The sequence below is a fragment of the Halichoerus grypus genome, chromosome 1 (genome assembly GCF_964656455.1).
Source record: "Halichoerus grypus chromosome 1, mHalGry1.hap1.1, whole genome shotgun sequence".
Lineage (NCBI taxonomy): Eukaryota > Metazoa > Chordata > Mammalia > Carnivora > Phocidae > Halichoerus > Halichoerus grypus.
This window is the reverse complement of record NC_135712.1, coordinates 216,358,457-216,372,243: the sequence shown is the minus strand read 5'-3', so window position 1 is coordinate 216,372,243 and position 13,787 is coordinate 216,358,457. Positions and strand designations below refer to the sequence as shown.

The 13,787-nt window shown below is 60.5% G+C and overlaps 2 protein-coding genes and 1 long non-coding RNA gene across 3 annotated transcripts; all 3 read left to right on the top strand.

Annotated features, from left to right (window-relative positions):
• Positions 1-1,083: 1,083 nt before the first annotated feature.
• Positions 1,084-5,349, top strand: MADCAM1 (mucosal vascular addressin cell adhesion molecule 1). Its single transcript, XM_036100765.2, has 5 exons — positions 1,084-1,144; positions 1,385-1,657; positions 2,056-2,379; positions 4,040-4,414; positions 5,071-5,349. Exons 1-5 carry the CDS (start codon positions 1,084-1,086, stop codon positions 5,178-5,180), a joined length of 1,143 nt encoding a protein of 380 aa, XP_035956658.1. The 3' UTR covers positions 5,181-5,349.
• Positions 5,350-6,523: 1,174 nt separating this feature from the next.
• Positions 6,524-13,468, top strand: TPGS1 (tubulin polyglutamylase complex subunit 1). The gene is made up of 2 exons (XM_036100782.2): positions 6,524-6,888; positions 12,632-13,468. Exons 1-2 carry the CDS (start codon positions 6,551-6,553, stop codon positions 13,167-13,169), a joined length of 876 nt encoding a protein of 291 aa, XP_035956675.1. The 5' UTR covers positions 6,524-6,550; the 3' UTR covers positions 13,170-13,468.
• LOC144379458 (uncharacterized) lies at positions 7,585-12,187 on the top strand. The gene is made up of 2 exons (XR_013442542.1): positions 7,585-11,570; positions 12,098-12,187. It is a non-coding gene; the product is annotated as an uncharacterized LOC144379458 (long non-coding RNA).
• Positions 13,469-13,787: the final 319 nt, after the last annotated feature.

Below are 13,787 nucleotides of genomic sequence, written 5' to 3'. Positions count from 1 at the left end.
GTACATGGCCATGAAGGACAGAGAAATGAGGCCAGGCTGAGGGGCAAGGAGAAAAAGGTGGATGGATTTCTCAGGACTCACTGATGACAGCTGTGAGTGGGCAGCCTGGCCAGAGTCCCTTCCTGGTCTTCCCCTGTAGACCTCAATCCCTGTGTGGAACAGGGCAGGGAGGCAGCCCCCTACCCTGAGTTCCCAGGGTCCCACAGCCCTAGCTGTTTTACTGAGGAGAGACAAGCTCAGAGGTAGGTGGTGAAGTGTCTCAGCTCCATCAGTCCCAGGAGACCCTCACATCGAAGAGAATGTGACCCCTAGAAGAGCCCCATCACCCCCACAAGATCCTCACCCATGAAGGACTCTTCTTCCAGGAGGTTCCACTCCCAGGAGCCCCCCACCCCCAGGGGACTCCCACCCCAGAGACTCTCACCCCAGAGACGCTCACCCGCAGGAGACCCCGCCCCCAGAGGACCCTCTCCCCCAGAAGCCCCCCACCTCCAAGTGACCCCCACCCCAGAGACCCTCACCTGCAGGAGACCCCACCCCCAGAGGACCCTCTCTCCCAGAAGCCCCCCACCTCCAGGTGACCCCCCACCCCAGAGACCCTCACCCGCAGGAGGCCCCACCCGAGGAGAACCTGCCCCGGCCCCCCCAGCTCCGCACTTCCGCGCGGGAAGAAGGCTGCTCTCCGTTGCCCCAGCTCAGCCGCTCCAGGCAGTGGAGGCTGAGATCGCATGGCCTTCGGGGCGGCTCGGGGTGGCGCCAACCCCGGGCCTGGTTCCGATTTCCATACGGTGGACTTGGACCGCCACCCCTCTGTGGCCTCCATCTTCCAATCTTCCCATCCCTCAAAGTGGAGTCCGCTCACACCTTCCCGCCCCGTCTGTTCTGACCTTGGCTGCTGGGTCCCCGCCAACCCTGGCCCCCAGCTCCTGCCTCTCTGTCGCCTCCAGGGTCGGGGGTCAGGGCGGGAAACCCCCTCGGGAAAGCCCCGGGGAGCAGCTGGAGGACGGGGCGGCGGAAAAGAGCCGGGGGCACCACTATTTAAGGCGCGTCCCCGGCGGGCGGAGGACAGAGGCGACACCGAGCATGGAGCAGAGTCTCGCCCTCCTGTTTCCCTTCTTCCTGGGGCTCCTCCAACGAGGCCAGGGTGAGCAAGGGAGGGGGCTCCGTCAGGGCAGTGAGTTTAGAAGAGAGGGGAGGGCGGGACCGAGGGAAGGCTCGCAGCAGGGCGGTGCGGTGGCTCGGGGAAGGTGCGGAGGACCGTACGGTGGGGGTCTTGGAGGAGGCCGGGCGAAGGGCAGTGGGGGGGAAGCTCAGGCTGGGGGGTCTGGGGCGGGGACCCGCGGCTGGGGTCGGGGGCGGGGCTGAGAGCGCCGTCTGCCCGCAGGTGGGCCCTTGGAGGTGGAGCCCCCAGACTCCGTGGTGGCAGTGTCCTTGGGCGGGTCGCAGCAGCTCACCTGCCGGCTGGCCTGCGCTGACCACAGGACCCCCTCGGTGCAGTGGCGGGGCCTGGACACCAGCCTGGGCGCCGTGCGGTCGGACGCGGGCAGCAGTGTCCTCTCCGTGCGCAATGCGTCCCTGTCCGCGGCCGGCACCCGCGTGTGCGTGGGCTCCTGCGGGACCCTCACCTTCCAGCGGACCGTGCAGCTCCTGGTGTTCGGTGAGCTCCCACCCCTCCCCGCCGCCTGTGCACCTTCTGGCCACCCAGCAACCCTGCCTTACCTCTGTACCAATACCACCTTTTCCTGGGAGCCTTCCCAGATTGCCCACCCTGCCCCCCAGCTCAAAGGCTGTATCAGCTCCACCTATGTCGCTCTGCAATCCATTTCTTCCCTTCATCATCCCCCCTCCCCCCTACCTGACCCCCACTCTTTCTGCTCTGGACCTGTCTCCAGTACTTGACATTCTAGACACACAAGCTGTGGCCGCTGGGTCTTCCCCTGACCCCACGCACCAGCAGTCCCCACTCACCCCTTGGCCCCACCCCAAGCCCCCTCCTCAGGGCCCAGTACTGACTGTATGGGCTCGGCCCGCCGGGCTCACACCTTCTGTCCACAGCATTCCCAGACCAGCTGACTGTCTCCCCAGTAGCCCTGGTGGCCAAGCAGGACCGAGAAGTGGCCTGCACCGCCCATAACATCACACCTGCCAGCCCCGAGGCCCTCTCCTTGTCCCTGCTCCTGGGGGACCAGGAACTGGAGGGGGTGCAGGCCCTGGGCCGGGATGTGGAGGAGGAGCCCCAGCAGGGCGAGGACCAGCTGCTTCGGGTAACAGAGCGCTGGCTGCTGCCCCCGCTGGAGACCCCCACCCCACTCACCCTCCGCTGCCGGGCAACCATGAAACTACCTGGCCTGAAGCTGAGCTACCAGCGGGCCATTCCAGGTGAGTCTTTGGGGTTCTGGCCAGCCTGCACTCAGTGCCCCCAGGAAATAGGTGAAGTCCCCCCACCCAGCTCCTATGAGCCTTGATGAGTGGTGCCCTGAGGCTCTTCTGGAATCCTGGCTCCGCCCCTCCCCCCCCCCCCCCCCCCCCGTGTCCCAGTCTGAATCGGTCACAATACCCACGGCAGCCAGCAGCCACAGCAGGGGAATCCCGCATGCCTCCACTGTGATACTCCTCATAAGTTTATTCAGCCATTCAACAGGTTAACTGAGCACCTACCCTGTGCTGGACCTCTGAGATCCTGTCCTGCTTTGCCCACAGTCCTCCAAGGTTCCTACCTCCCTCCGGGTACAAACCCAAATCCTCCCATGTCCACAGGGCCATGAACCACCTGCCCTCACCTCCTCCGTCTCCCTCCATCACTCTGCTCCGGCCACATGAGCCTCCCAGCTGCTCCTCCAACAGGCCAGGCATGGTCCTGCCCCAGGACCTTTACATATGCTCCACCTCCACTGGGAATGCTCTTCCCCCAGCTCTCTCCATTGCTCCCTCACTCACCTTCCCGTGAGCCTTCTCCTGACCTGTCTAAAGGGTCAAAGTACCCTTACTACCTCGTACACATAGATATGTACACACACACATATGCACACACACACACAAGCCCTTTCTCCTATTGTATGTTTTTTGACACCTTTTATCAATATATGGCATCCTGCATTTTCTGCTCATTTTTCCCATTGTCTGTATCCCCTACTGTTGGCTTCACTTGTTCGTGGCTATGTCCCCAGTGGCTAAAACAGTGCCCAGTGCAGAATAGGTATTCAACACATACATTCTGGATGGATGGATGGATGGATGGATGGACGGACGGATGGATGAAACCACAGTGCCCAGCACATACCAGGTGCACAATAACTACTTGCTGAATGAACAAATGAAAACATTTAACTTGGGGCTGAGGACACAGTAGGTGCTCAGTTCGTGTCAGACATTATTAATTTAACAAACATGTCTAATGTGGGACAGGCACTGTCCACATCATGAAGCCCCCAGCAACCTCTCACTAAAGAAGCACAAATTCCTTCTCCAGCAGGGCACCCTGAAACTCATGTTAATGCACTTGGGGTCATCAGGGGTAGGGAATGGAGCAAGGAAGCTCCCAGGGGACTGGAAGGGGGGGCAGGTAGGGTGCGGTGGGAGGCCAGAGAGGCCGCTGGATTTGAAAGACATTTCATGGTAGGATGTACAAATCCCCTCCTGGATCCTCAGTCTCCCCATCTGTACCACAGGAATGGAGCACCCCTTCCCTTTGCCAGGGAGCACCTTCCCCTCTCCACCTCCCAGTCCTGTAATTTATAAAATCCAGGACTCACCAACCCTGCACTCTGATCACTCTCCATGGCAACCCCCAGGATGGGTGGCTCTCACCCCCTATACAATTGAGGAAACTGAGACGCAGACATTCAGAAGCTCACCCAGAGTGGGGGGGGGGACCAAGACAGACCCTGACCCCGCTCCTACCCACTGGGATACCCTTTGATTTGCCCAAGTGGCCCAGGATGGGGCTTCAGCGGTTCTGGTCCTACCCTGTGGTCTAAACGGAGAGATGGGCAGAAGAGGGAGCCTGGGGCAGGAGAAAAACCATCACCCTGTTTTCCAGTCCTGCACAGGCTGACCTCCCCAGAGCCCCCTGTCACGACCTCTGCCGAGGCCACCCCAGAGCTGAGCTCCACCCACAGCTCCGAGAGTCCAGGACCCCCACCAGGGAACAGCTCCACCAGGCCCTGCCACCCTGAGATCCGCCAGTCACCAGCAGCAGGGGGTCTGGAGCTATTTTGTGAGGCTGTCTGTGACCCCGGTGTGGCAGTGGGCTGGACCCAGGCCCCCGGGGGTCTGGAAGCCTACCAAAGGTGGGAGGCTGGGGCCCAGGCTTGGCTGAGCGTGCCCTGGGCCGGCTGCAGCCCTGAAGGCTGGTTTCGGTGTCGCCTGGACCCAGGGGGACAGATGGCCAGCCTGTACCTGGTCCCGGAAATCTGTGAGTTCTGGGGGCTAGGGAGGGGTCCGGGGGAACCTCAGAGGGAGGGAAGCCTGGCATCAAGACCTCAGACAAGGGATCGGCCTGCCCAGCTTCAGTCTCCCCAGTTGTCCAGTGGGCTTCCCTAACGGTGGAAGATTCCAGTTACTTGGCACTGTGAGGACTGCAAATTTCAGAAACTCTAGATTTCACAGCTCTCCGTAAACTCTGACCTGTACAACCCACAACAGCCTGTAGGATAGAAATAGAATAGAGCCACTTAGGTAGTTTCAAATTTTCCAGTAGCCACATTTAGAAATATAAATGAGACATTTTACATTCTTTTCTTTTTTAAAAAAAAACTAAGTCTTCAAAATGTGGTGTGTAATTACACTAACAGCATGTTGCATTCGGATGAGCCATATTTCAAACAGGCGTGGTGGGCAGCCAACTCACTTCCAACCATAAGGTCCTATGTGCCTTTCAAAAGATCCACTCCAGAAGTCCTTTGGATATTTCAGCAGTTTTTATACACTTCAAAAGACACTCTAAACCATGAAGTCCTTTGCAAAATCTCAGGGAACTCAGTAAATGTGGAAGCCCCTAGCAGATTCTGCTGAGCTTCTCCCCCACACCTGCAAAGAGGTGCTCAGGACTCCTGACGCTTCCTTCTCCAGGCTCCCAGACAACACCCCCAGCCCTGTGGACGGGCAGCTTGGTGCTGGGGCTGCTCTTCTTGGTGTTCCTCACCTATCGCCTGTGGAAACGCTGTAGGCCCACCCAGTGACAACCAAGCCCACCAGCTCCTCTGGGCCCCCTGTCCCACCTGGACGGATTGAGGGGGACTGGCCTGCCTTTCCTTCCACACAGTTGCAACCAGAGGACAATTGCGGGGTTCTGGACCTACATGGTTGAGAGCCCCTTACCCTGATGGCCAGCATCTGAGTTTCCCCTCAGTGGAGCCCCTGAGGACACCCCCCCCCCCGGCAATGGTCCAGAGCTGGAGAATAAAGAGCATCTGGTCTGACCTCAGTGGTTTCTGTGGTGTTACAAGGATGCTGGAATCTTCCACACAGCTCCAGCTACCCTCTGCACTGGGAGACTCCCCCAAGAGATGAGGATGGACAGGACCCCCAACCCCTACTTGGCCAGGTCTGGGGGAAAGGGAGCAACAGGGAGCGTGGGTTCTGCCTGGGGTGGGGAGAACACAGCTTGTACCTTTCCCCGGATGGGGGGACACGTAAGGAATAACTAGAAGTCCTCAAAAGAAGTGGGGAAAGTTGAGGGGGTGGACAGTGTGGACAAAAGACACAGAAGAAGTGGCTTGTTAAAGGAAATTTTCTCTCTCTTGGGGTGGCTTGGGAGCTAAGTCGGTCGGGTGGGGGAGAGGCGAGGAGGAGTCTGGGAATCAGATCAGCAGATGAAAGCTGGGGATTCCGCTGCGGGCACTGGGGAGCTATGGGAGAATTCAGAGCTGCAGAGGCTGTGGTGAGAAAGATCCCTCTGGTGGTGAGGAAAGGTAACAGCATGGGACGGGGAACTGGGGACCTCGGGTGGTCCACTCATTCGGCGAGCCATGAGAACCCACAGCAGACCCCCTAACTCAGCCTGGCGGGTGGCTGGCGGGGGAGAGGAGACCTCTCCGCACGGGGTGATCCATAAACTCAGACGGAGACCGCACCGGGCTGAAGGCCAGACTGAGCCCAAAGGCTCAGAGGAAAATCAGAAAGCGGGGCAGGGTCGGGGATCAGCCCCGGAGTTGGAACCATCCCCGCGCATGCTCCGCTTGGCTACCCAGATAACCAAGGAGACTGGTTGCTAGGGGACCATGCTAATGAAGGACTCGCCCACTACAATCCGGCTTCAGGCCAAACACCATGCCCTTCCTAGAGAGCCATTTTGGAGTCTGGCAAAATTCAGGTTCCGGGCCTAAGCTCGGAAAGCTAACCAGCACACGCAAAAAGGAACCGGAGGAAGAATGCCGATTAGAGCTGGGGGGGGGGGGGGGGGGAGTGGGGGGGGTAGCCTGGTCTAGTTATTTGTCAGAGTCTCCAGCGGAATCCGGGCGCCCTCTGCCCTTAACCAAGATGGCCGCCCCGAGGCGCCAGCGCACTGTGGAATACGGCGGCGCTTCCGGTCCCGTTGCCCTCAACGAAGATGGCGGCAGTGGAGAAGCGGCGGCCGGCCGTGGCTCCGGCGGCCAGTTTTGTCGACAGCGGGCGGCCGGCGGTGTCCCGAGCAGCAGCAACGGCCGAGAGTGAGGAGGACTTCCTGCGGCAGGTCGGCGTGACGGAGATGCTGCGCGCGGCCCTGCTGAAGGTGCTGGAGGCGCGGCCCGAGGAGCCGATCGCCTTCCTGGCGCACTACTTCGAGAACATGGGCTTGCGCTCGCCTGCAAACGGCGGCGCCGGGGAGCCCCCAGGCCAGCTCCTGCTGCAGCAGCAGCGCCTGGGCCGCGCGCTGTGGCACCTTCGCCTGGCTCACCACTCCCAGAGGTGCGGGGCTGGGCCGGGCCGGGGCGGGGCGGGGCGGCTGCGGACCTGGAGCCCCGGCGTGCTGCCCGCGGGCATGCTGGGCACTGTAGTCCGCACGCCTCCTGGCGCGGGGTGGACCCAGACCGCGGGGGGCTGGTCTTTTGGGATGCCTTTCTGCAGGTGCTCAGTTTCCCCTTGCAGCCCTCCCCACTTTTAAAAATCGCGGAGCCCAGAGAGGACCCAAAGTCACAGAGCTAGTCCTCCGAGCCAGGTCCTTCCAAACTAGGTTTTTCTTTAAATGCCTTGTTACTGGCGGCGTTGCAATCCCATCCATTAAGCCAGAAAGTGGATATTTACAGGGCTGAGAACAACTCAGTCACCCGAGACCCGTACCCCCGGAGGCAGCGCCCAGGGGGCAGGAGGGTTGTCCAGAAAGAGGCCTGCTTCACGCACAGGAAAAGGGGCTGCAGGCACGAGGCGGGCAGGTGCACTGGCTTGGAGGCCATAAAGCTGCCGTGTGGGACCCACAGGCTCCTCAGCCTTCCTGTGGCTGAAGCACGGTGGGGGGGTGGGGATGGAGCCTGCCCCCCTACACGTGCCCCCCCCCAACAGTTCTGAGCCCACGAAAGGTGATTGAGGAATATGTATTGAATGAATGGTCCACATCAGATGGATTGAGGAGCTTTCTGACATGCAACATCAACCAGGTGAGGTCATGACTGGATGTGGGTGGGCTGGGCCTTGGCTGGTGGGGAGGGGTCCCTAGAAGCAGAACCTGAGGCAAGCATTCATGTGTGGGTAATGTTATAAGGGAGTGCTCCCAGGAGAACCCAGGAAGGGAGAGGAAACCAAGTAAGGGAACATTCCAGCCTGATCACCAGGCGATTCCCCCCTGTGCTTCCAGCACCTGCCCACCTTTCGGCAGCCCTCCCAAGAGAGTCACAGTACAGGCCATAAGGACAGCACTGGGAAGCTGGGGAGGGATCTCAGGTATGGGAAGGGGTGTGGAGGGTGGGAATCTGAGCAGAGCATCCATGTGCGCTGAAGGTCGAGCTGCTGGGTTTGCAGGGGCAAGGGTGGGAAAGAAGTATGCAGAGACAGTCCTAGGTCGTCCATGGGGCTGTCCACTGAGATGGGAGGTCACTGATATGGGGGAAGTGTCCAGGGTTGCTTGGGGACTCTTAAGTCGGGCAGCTGGGAGAACCTTGCAGCTGGAGGGTGGACAGGTGGCTCTGCAAGTGGGACAGGAGGTTGTCAGCCAGGAGGGGTTGTGAAGGCCTCAGGAGAACCGAGAAAAGCCCGGGACCCAACCCTGAGGAGCCCCAGCCTCAGAGAACCCACAAAAAAGCACGATCAGGCCAATAAGACATGAAGGAGGGAACTAGAAGAGAATGGCATCGTGGAACATCTTCCAAAGGGGAAAAGTCGTCAGTGGCTGGGCCACCATGTACCGTTGTTCAGGCCAAGCACTGCACAAGCCACTCACCTATAGAGAGTCACAAATGAGGATATGTCTATGAAGGCTTTTTGCAGTTTCTTCCTAATCCACACAGAAGCACCCTGTGGTGGGCTGGCGGCAGTCCCGTATCCAGTGGCCCATAGACGAGGGCCGACAAGTGCCTGTTGGATTTAGGGCCAGGAGAGCTGTATTCATGTCCTGTGGCGGCTGTAACAAATTACCACGAGCTTGGTGGCTTAAAACAACAGAAATGTGGGGCACCTGGCTGACTGGGTCGGTAGAGGGTGCGACTCTTGATCTCAGGGTTGTAAGTTCAAGCCCCACGTTGTGTGTAGAAATTACTTAAAAATCTTTAAAAAGGTGGGGGGGAGAGAAATTTATTCTCTCACAGTTCTGGAGGCTGAAAGTCTGAGATCAAGCTGTCACAAGGCTGCCCTCCCTCCGGGGCCCCAGGGGAGGGTCCCTCCTGCCTCTCCCAGCTCTTGGGGTCTCCAGGCGTCCCTCGGCATGTGGCCGCATCGCTCTAGTGCCTGCCTGTGTCCTCCTCTGTGTCTCTGTGTCTTTTTCTTTCTCTTTTAAGGCCCTTGGATTTAGGGTTACCTCATCTCATCTCCAGATCCTGAACAAATTACATCTGCAAAGACCCTATTTCCAAATAAGGTCACCCTCACAGGTTCCAGATAGACATGCATCTTGGGGGGACTCGGCTCACTGCACTGCAGGGGTGTTGGAGCCGTGGGTTGGAGGCACTTCGGAGCTGGAGGGGCACAGAGGGTGGAGTGAATAGGGGAGTGGCGGGCGCCACCTGCTCTCCCCAGAGACAGAGCCAGTGTCCAGCTCAGAAGACAGGGTCCCCATCAGGAGCCCCTGAACCTAGCCTGAGGGGCCAAAAGCAGAAGCCAGGCCAGGCAAGTGCCAGTGTGGAAAGCAGGTGCCCCGTCTGATGTGGAGGGGCTGACTGGGCCACCTGGGAGCTGTTCTTAAGGGCCTCATCAGCATGAAAGATTTGGGGAGAAGTCATCCAAAGTTCCTTTTCCTCTGTTTTGTGCGGATCACAAGTGTTGGTCTCCGGGCGGGACTGGAGATGGTGGCCGCAGGTGCAATCGACCACCCCCCTGCCAGCCTCAAGGCCCCAAGGGCATAAAAACCATGTTTGTGAGACTTGCTGAGGGCTGCATGGTCACTAAGGGCGGGTACAGAGTCCGATCTGGACAGTGTGGCCCCCTCACGCCCAAGGCCTCTGAGCCACCACAATGCTAGTAGTAACAGCCAGGGTGCCCTTCCTGCAGGCCCCCCTGACCTGGGAAAACCTTCGAAAGGGCACCCCCAAGTCCAGGTTCTTCAGCTCAGTCTCTGGGCCAGGCCCTCCTGAGCACTGTGGGGTGTTGAGCAGTCTTCTTGGCCCCCACCTCCCCCCAAGTGGTAACACCCAAAAGTGCCCCCGGATCTCACCAAGAGTCACCCCCATGGAGAACCCCTGGTCTAAAGTGAAATGTTTCCGTGTCTCACTCCAGAAATAGTCGACACACTCTCACGTAGGTATTATCTAAGCAAATGCTCACTCTAGTGCTCTGGGTGGGAGCTGATATGGTGGGGCCCTCAGTGGAGCCCCAGTCCCCGCGTCACAATGCGGAAGCCAAGTCCCAGAGCCCGGCGATCCCGCGGACAGAGCAGGTGCTCCCTGGTAGCTGCCGGGAACTGTGTGGGGGTCCCCGGGGAGCTGCAGACCCCCGGCCAGCAGCCTAGAGGTTGGGTGTCACCTTCCTCAGCGTCTTTCCCATCAGCTCCGATCTCGTAGGGCTATGATTACCCCTCTGCATGTCTTCCTGCCCCATGAGGCCAGGAGTGTAAGACAAACAGCCTGTGGGCAGCCCACTGAGTCCCGCCCTGGTCACAGCTAACGCTGAGTGCAGGAGGGACCCCTCCACGTGCCAGGCCCTGTTTTAAGTACTTGGCTCATGAGAACCCTGAGAGGCAGGGATGGGGACCCTCGCTCTCCAGTGACCAGAACCCGAGTGTAGGTCCAGGTGGGGTCCAGGGACAGAGATGTGCTCCCAGAAGGCGCTCGGTGAACATGGGAACCAAACGGCACAGGGGTCTTGCCCGCCGGGCCCCAGCCTCTAGAGAGGAGGGAATTCGCTCACCTGGAGGGCAGACCAGGCTGCTGGAGAAGAGGCATCACGGCCCAGGGTTGGATGAATCGTGGACCATGTTTGTATCAGGACAAGCTGTGTCACGTGGCAGTAACAGCTCTGAGACCTCGGTGGCCCCAACACAAAGGACTGCTTCCCGCAGCACGAGGCGGAGGCCCAGGGGGCTGCCCTCACGCACTGGGAGTTTACCCAAGCATGGCAATGGGGAGTGGACCCCAGGGACTCACTGTAGCTCTCACAACTTGCCTCGGAAGTGGACCACGTGTGGCTTCCACGCCCATCTCCTGGCGGAACAAAGTCCTGTGGTTCATCCTCACTTCAGAGGGGTGGCCAGCCTTCAGGAGGCCCGCCAGTCCTCACCTCCCACATCAGATGGGGCCGGCCTGCACACCCATCGGGTATGGCGGCGTGGCGGGCAGCGGCCTCTGTGTCCCATCCTGGTGCACGGCCATCGTGTGGGGAGGGCTCTGGAGACGCCATGGGCTGGGGACCGAGGCCCAGGCGTGTGCGCCTTCAGAGGGCGGGCAGACCCTGAGCCACTGCCTCGGTGGTCTATCAACATCTGCTGCCATCTCAGGCTGCTGGGTTTGGGGTGATTTGTTACGCAGGATGGCTAGTTGGCAGAGCACTAGTGACCACCACGTGTGTTCACAGCGGATCTTCCCCCTTCCTGGTGAAGGGAATTACCGTTCAGAGTTCCTGCAGAGAGTTGGTTTGAGGCATCAGCCAGCTGATGCAGGTGACGGGGGAGATAGCAGGAGGGAGCGCCCGAGGAGCTTCCCAGCACTGGTCTCACCGACCACCAGTCCCAGCACGTCGCAAGGGCCCAACGAATGAGAAGGAAAAGGGGTTTATAGCCGGACGGACTGAGAACTGAGTCCCAGCTGGGAGGGAGACCCCCGCAGGCTGCTGTTCTTGTACCTCTGGACCACGGTTTCCTCCTCTGATGCACAGAGCTCGCTGGGTCAGCACATGCATCGTAAGCCCCGCATGGGGCAGCGGCGCTGGCCAGAGTGGCCGGCCTGTACTGGGCATCTGCAGTGTGCTAGCCGGTGTGTACTGGGCTCAACGGCTTGCTGGCCCACGGAAAGGTGAGACAGTGTGCCCAGGTCACACAGGAGGTGAATGAAGCCACATGTGCCTTCCCTCACCACGGAGCCGAGCTCCCAGAAAGGGTTGGCTCACCCCCTCCTCCCTGGGACCCTTGGCCCAACCGTGAGCCCCCAACGAGCCTCACTATCTGTTGGTCATGGTGGAAATGCTAAAGGGCCACCAGCTGTGCTAGTGCTGGGCTACAGGCCAGGCTAACGAGCCACCCAGGCTCACCCTGCAGCCCTCTTAACCACCATGCTCCCCAAATCTGCTCGTGAAGCTCACAGCACAGCCAGGCCACGTAGTAGAGCCTCAGGCTCTTCTGGGGCAAAGAATCATGCCCGCCTCATAGCAGATAGCAAGGAAGGCAGACTTTCCCATATAAGAACAGGTCGTATTTTCAGTTTTGTGGGTCAATCCGTGTTGCAACCATTCAGCTCTGCCTTTGCAGCAGGAAAGCAACCCCAAACGGCATGTCAGTGGTTGGATGAGACCATGTGCCAATAAAACTTTATTTACAAACTAGGCGGTGGGCCGGATATGACCCATGGGTGTAGTTTGCTGACTCCGGCCAGTGTGAAACAAGTTAATGCACATTAAATGCCAGGAGTGACCACCCCGTAAGTGTGAGTGGCATGGTTGGGGGGCAGTGGGAGAGCCCCGCGGGGCAATGCCCACTAGGCAACTCAGCAGATGTTCATAGAGCACCTGCCGTGTGCAGGCCATATTCTAGGCACTGGGGGCTGTGCATAAACTCCCTGATGTGTGCTCCTGGGCTGACGTTCCGAAGGACATGAAACTTCATCCTGAGGACATCTTACACTAAGATGGTGGTAACTGCCATGAAGAAAAAGAGAGGAGGTGGGGGGGGGGCACTGAAAAGGTGACACTTGAGCAAAGACTGGGAGGAGCTGGAGGAGCCATGGGGAGACCTGGGGGAAGGGCACTCCAGGCAAAGGACACAGCCTGTGCAAAGGCCCTGGGGCTGGCAGGTGGGCAAGGGGGCCGTGGGCTGTGCGGGGCTCTGCCCGGCTGGCCCAACACTCCCGTCCTCCTACAGGACGGCCTTCAACAACAACGTCAGCGTGGCCTATGAGTGCCTGAGCGCCAGTGGGCGCAAGAAGAAGCCAGGGCTGGATGGGCGCACCTACAGTGAGCTGCTCAAACGCATCTGCCGGGACGGGGAAGCCCCCGAGGAGGTCGTGGCGCCCCTGCTGCACAAGATCCAGTGCCGGGACCACGAGGCCGTGCCGCTGGACGTCTTCCGCGCCGGCATGCTCACCTGCTTCGTGCTGCTGGAGTTCGTGGCGCGGGCCAGCGCCCTCTACCAGCTGCTGGAGGACCCCGCCCTGGCTGTGGCGGACCGACGCGTGGGCCAGGCCGTTCTGGACACCCTGGAGGGGGCCCTGCAGGCCAGCGATGGAGGTGCTGTGCCCGCCCGCTACCTGGAGGCTGGCTCACGCCTGGGCCCCGACAGCCTGGCACTGGCCATGGACCGCGCCCTGGTGGCTCGGCGGCCCAGCTCCCCAATGACCCGGGAGGAGTTCCTGGAGAAGGCCGCTGCTCTCTTCATCGCCAAGGTCAAGCCGGTGGCCTGAGCGTCCCCCCCCCGTCCCCCCCCCCCCCCCGCACACCTTACCTGCCCCTCCTCCACCTACACAGCTGGGGGTCGTCGCCACCTGCTCCTGGGCAGAACACAGGTCTGGGACCAGGACTGGACAGTCCCTACATGCAGGGGGGTGCAGGGAGTCCTCCCCACACCCACCTTCCAACCTGGAATCATGCCCCAGTCCCTTCAGAGGGGAAGCCAGGGGTCCCAGGAAGTGGGCACGCCCTCCCTGCACCCCTGCAAAGGGCCCTCTCTCCTCAGAGTAATAAAGTCTGTTCTCCAGGCTGACCTGGAGTGTGTGTTTGCTCCTCTGCCGCATCCCCTACCCCGTCCCGTGTCTGCTCCCCACACCATCCCGGGTCTGCTCCCCCACCCCGTCCCGGGTCTGCTCCCCACCCCGTCCCGTGTCTGCTGCCCACCCCGTCCCGTGTCTGCTCCCCCACCCCGTCCCGTGTCTGCTCCCCCACCCCGTCCCGGGTCTGCTCCCCACCCCGTCCCGGGTCTGCTCCCCCACCCCGTCCCGGGTCTGCTCCCCCACCCCGTCCCGGGTCTGCTCCCCACCCCGTCCCGGGTCTGCTCCCCACCCCGTCCCGGGTCTGCTGCCCAC